Source organism: Apaloderma vittatum, unplaced genomic scaffold (assembly GCF_000703405.1).
Source record: "Apaloderma vittatum isolate BGI_N311 unplaced genomic scaffold, ASM70340v1 scaffold24205, whole genome shotgun sequence".
NCBI classification, from domain to species: Eukaryota; Metazoa; Chordata; class Aves; order Trogoniformes; family Trogonidae; genus Apaloderma; species Apaloderma vittatum.
This window is the reverse complement of record NW_009718008.1, coordinates 22,136-26,742: the sequence shown is the minus strand read 5'-3', so window position 1 is coordinate 26,742 and position 4,607 is coordinate 22,136. Positions and strand designations below refer to the sequence as shown.

At 40.4% G+C, this 4,607-nt stretch overlaps 1 protein-coding gene across 1 annotated transcript in view; it reads right to left on the bottom strand.

Moving 5' to 3' along the window:
• Positions 1–754: 754 nt before the first annotated feature.
• The window catches only part of LOC104274481 (STE20/SPS1-related proline-alanine-rich protein kinase-like), a gene marked incomplete at both ends in the record, with an annotated part of 22,691 nt that continues 18,838 nt past the window's right edge, over positions 755–4,607 (bottom strand). Inside the window, 2 exons of the mRNA XM_009870126.1 lie at positions 755–888; positions 3,099–3,165. Coding sequence (XP_009868428.1) covers positions 755–888; positions 3,099–3,165 — 201 coding nt within the window. The remainder of the gene's footprint in view (positions 889–3,098; positions 3,166–4,607) is intronic.

Sequence of the window (4,607 nt, the reverse complement as noted above, 5' to 3'; positions counted from 1 at the left end):
GCATTTTTTTCTGTCGTACTTCCAAAAGCTTTACAAGGTCTAACCAGAAAAACACATTTACTTTTCACTTTCTTGAGACTGTTGGGCCTGAGCTCTTTCTTTTTTTTTTCTCCCTTAAATTTATGTTTTTAGAAGTAGGAAGGCTAAAGATTTAACTTCTTCATACAAAAGCCAAAATTCTCACATCGCTATTCCGTTAGTCCTACAGCAAACAGTAACAGATGGCAACACCGCTTGTGAGCCACCTTGCACTTACAGAACCCTCTTTGTAATTCATCTCCCCACAGGACCTTCCTAACCAACTTCCAGAAAATGCACAAAATCACAAGTAACACACGCTTCCATATCCCCGCAGAACTCCTTGTTACCTTTATGAACAAAGACAGGCAGAAAGGCTTCTACCACCTTGCTGAAGAGAGCACAGCGAGAAACCTCATGACACTAAGCCGACCCTAGCAAGCCACCCGTGCCGGCCTGCATTGACAAAATACTGGTTTGGCCTATAGACTGGGAACAAATTTAATAACAACTAGTTCCACTGAGTCGCTTTCCACTTAGGATACCTTTCAATTCCAAGAGAGGCAATCTGGTTTGGGGTATCATGCCAATGAAGTGCTTAAGGCTTCATTTCTAAGAAGGCAAACAGGTAGAACCAGAACCTTCCTGCATATTCTCAGCAAGACACAGAAAACTAAATCATTAAAAAAACAGGACGATAAAATAGGATTATCTTCTGGTTAGTTACAAGACTTACTTCCTGATGCAAGAATCTGCCACCAGCATCACACGCCTGTGACTTCCTTGAGCCTTTAAGCAGGACTTCTTCAACAGCACCTTTAATAATAACACCACACTTGTATTTCACAGTAATGAAACCCTCCTCTAGTACTGAAAGATTCAACAGCTTAGGTAAATGCCAAATATTTAAAGCTATTGGTCTAATCAGAGATGCTGTCTCATTACACACCCTCGTGTTACCATGATCTAGACATTCTTGAACAAGCCGACAGGTCACAAACACAGCGTTAGCGAATGAGCAGATCAACGTTGTTACACAAGGGACAGTGACCACCGTGCAAATGAATTCTCAAGTTGAACCATGACAGTCCATGAACTGGAAAACACTATCCAATACGGGAGAGTACTCTGTAACAATTACGATTAATTCTGTTTAAGCTTTTAAACTCTGCCAAAACAAGTAATACAAGTTATTGTAGAGATGCTTATGGCCATCTGAAGTACAAAAGACACTGAAGCAAGCCAGCTATTCCATGGTTTGTTGGAAAGCTCATCTTCTCTGTACTAGGTTAGTTCCGTTTGAGAGGGCACAAAATCCAGCCTCACAAACTCTACTGAAATGGTAAAAGCACCCTATGAAAGAAAGGATGGACCAACCCATACACTCTGTGAAGTCCCCGGGATCTTAGGGCACTACATTTAAGTATACCCAGCAGAAATGCTGACATTAATCTTTATCTGAAATGTTAAAAAACACGCAACTGCATATGCCTGCCCTGTAAAACACTCAACTTCTCCTACTCACTAATGCAGGCATAATTTCTGGTTACATTAATTTTTGTCAAATTTACATTTTATGGAAAAATGTGTTTCCATTAATTTTCACTTCCAAGAACTTCTCAAAAATAAATAAAAAACCCAACATTGTCTGAACACCAATTTCTGCTCTATTTTTTCTAGTAGTACCCAACAATATAAAACAGTAGTGCTTTTTTTTTTTTTAAAATTTGTAGCAGTGTTCTAGGTAAGCTGAACAATTTCCTTCCCCCATGATGGAGGGGCCTCCCACCCACAAGGTCTTGTCAAATATATATCCACAGTTCAGTTGCTGTTTTCCAGAAAATGTGTTCCAGTATAAGGCCTGACCCTGCTCCTTATACATGTCCTGGCTTTGGCCAGGATAGAGCCAACTTTCACCATTAACGAAATAAGCTTTTCTTAAAGTCTAAAGAATCATGGCAATTAATACATACTTCTATTAATACTCTGAGTTCAAACGAATGTTGCTCTCTGCTTTTCAGAATGTCTGGAATCCAGTTGTCACAGTTTTTTCCCAGTAACTTACAATTCTGAGCTCTACACAGCTTCTATTAACAGTGCAGAACACCTGAGCACCTTGCCAAAAATAAAATTCAAGCCCAATTATTACTCAGATTTTTTTTTACTAGTAACACTTCAGACAGCAATAAAATGAAATGCAGATACATGTTTTTCCCTGTTCGCTTTGTAAAAGTGGCAGTTATGCAGGAGATTTTCAAAATTAAAGAAATAGGATTATAAAACCACAAAATTGACCCAGGGCCTTTGGGTATACAGAGTACTTACAGTTATAATTAATTTTTTAGTGTGACAAGATTTCAAACTGACTGTGGAATTTCAGAAGCTGTTTCAAATTTCTTCTATTCCAGTTTAGCAATTCTAATCACATATGAAACCACTTAGCATTCAGCTCAAAATCAAAACTACTTCAAGGCGTGGTAATAAATAGTGTTTCTAAACTCCTGCGAAGCTGTTGTGTAACAGGGATGTACCCAGCCCCTGACCCTGCTCTCCCACCACACCACCCACAAGGCAGAGGCTGCAGTCAAGGCTCCCCCATTTCTCTGAGTGCAGCCTCAGAGCACGTCTCTGCTCCCCACACTGCCCTGAGCTGGGACCACTCACCACAGCTTTTTCTCCAGTTCTTCCTGACACCAGCAACGCTCTCACAAGCGAGGAGCCACGTTACTGAACCCCAGAACTGCCAGGAACGGTGCGTGGTGTGACGCTGCTTTCTGCAGATCAGCACTGCTATACACGTAAATATGCTCTGCACAGGGAGAGGCACGACATGCTCCTCCTGGACAAGTCATTTCCAGAAGTGTTACACTAGGAGAAGGCCGTTTCAAATTCAGTAGAATTAAAAGCAAATAAAGAAACACCAGGTCAGGAGCAATATGTGCACAAAGATATAGTTTAACTTTGGTGCTAAACAGTATTTTAAACACACAATGTAGGCACTCTTTATCACATTGGAGTTTAAAATGGGACACATCTTTACTGCATCAAAGGTTTTCCTCATACATCAAGACCATGCGTACCTGCTTTCAGGATTTTACAAACAGATTTGAACTCATATTTAGTCAAAAAACAGCTGCTGAGTATAAGCTGTAAATGTAGAAGAAAAACATGAGAACACTATGTCAAGAGAAAAGAATTTACAATTAAAACTAAACCGAGGCTGGTGATCTGGGCAACAAGACAAAGTAATTATACACGTGGTAAATGCAAGAAAAATTCAATTACTGCAGGGCAGATCTGACATCTGCGCTAGCAGCGGTGCTACAGATCATTAGTTACAGGCATTTCACACCAAGTCCTACAGAAGATAATTTAAGCAGTGATGACACCAGCTCCTCCCCATCTCTTGCCCTAATGACATTGTTTTTTCCATTACAGGGGTTACTTCTTCATAGAATGATCTGTTAAGACATTTTATATGCTAATGTTTAAGCAACCAAACTCTGCTTATAAAAGTTTCTTTTAAATAAAACCCCACTGTTCTAATATTAAAATATATTTATATTTTATGGTCTCTTAAAACAGCAGCTACATGCAAAGTTGTAGCAAGTTAATTCAAATTTTAAATCCCTGATGAATTTTCATATTGTGTCCTATCAAAATATAAACAATTTAGCATTTTAACTAGCCAAAACCTATGTATTTTTTCCATTTATACTGCAACTAAAAGACCTCTTAAACTCGCCTCTACCATTGCACAGCTTTGATTTCTTCAGACCCATGCCCCTTCCAAGTAAGAAAGAGTTGTCCAAAAATTCGTTCAGAAAACTATTTCTGGTGTGGTATGGGAGGCTGCCCGGGGTTCGTTTTGCAGTTCCAGGTGGTGAGTTACCTGAAGAAAGCAGCGCACAGGTAGGTGTGCGGGTTGGCACACGGTCTCTGAAGCTGGCCTGACGATACAGCTGGGAGAGAGTCCCCGGAGGCAGGTGCTCTGTCCCACCCCGGGCACACGCACCCGTCACTCCCGTACAGCCCCGGACGGAAAACGAGAGGCGACCACGACTTTTCCCGTCAGGTGAACTTTTGATGTGGCATTGCTGCCACCACACGGCCAAACCGCTCTACTACTCTCCCCCTTCCCTGACCTCCGGGCACTCTACCCAAGCGTCTCATCCCACCTTTCCACTCCAACTGTTGTAATCAAATTTAAGTTTTAAGGAGCTAATGAATAACTAATTATCATTTTAATCAATCACCATTTTAATTAAAATAGTTAATGGACTTATATTAGCATAAGGAATATAAAACCTTAAAAATCTTACTTATGCTAAGAAATAGTGTGTAGGCCTTGGCTCCAAGTAGAGCTGATACAAGTTGCGAAACTGACAGGGAATGTTTTATGTTTGTTTCCCTTCCTCCCTGGGGATGTTCTGTGCCTGCTTCCCTACCTCCCTGGAACGTTCGGAACTTACCTCCCAATCCTTTTATCTTATGTTTTGTGATAGTAACATAGAAACATCGCACACCTCACCTTAATTTGCATATCAACAGAATAACCAATAATCGTATTGATATAAGAATATTAATAA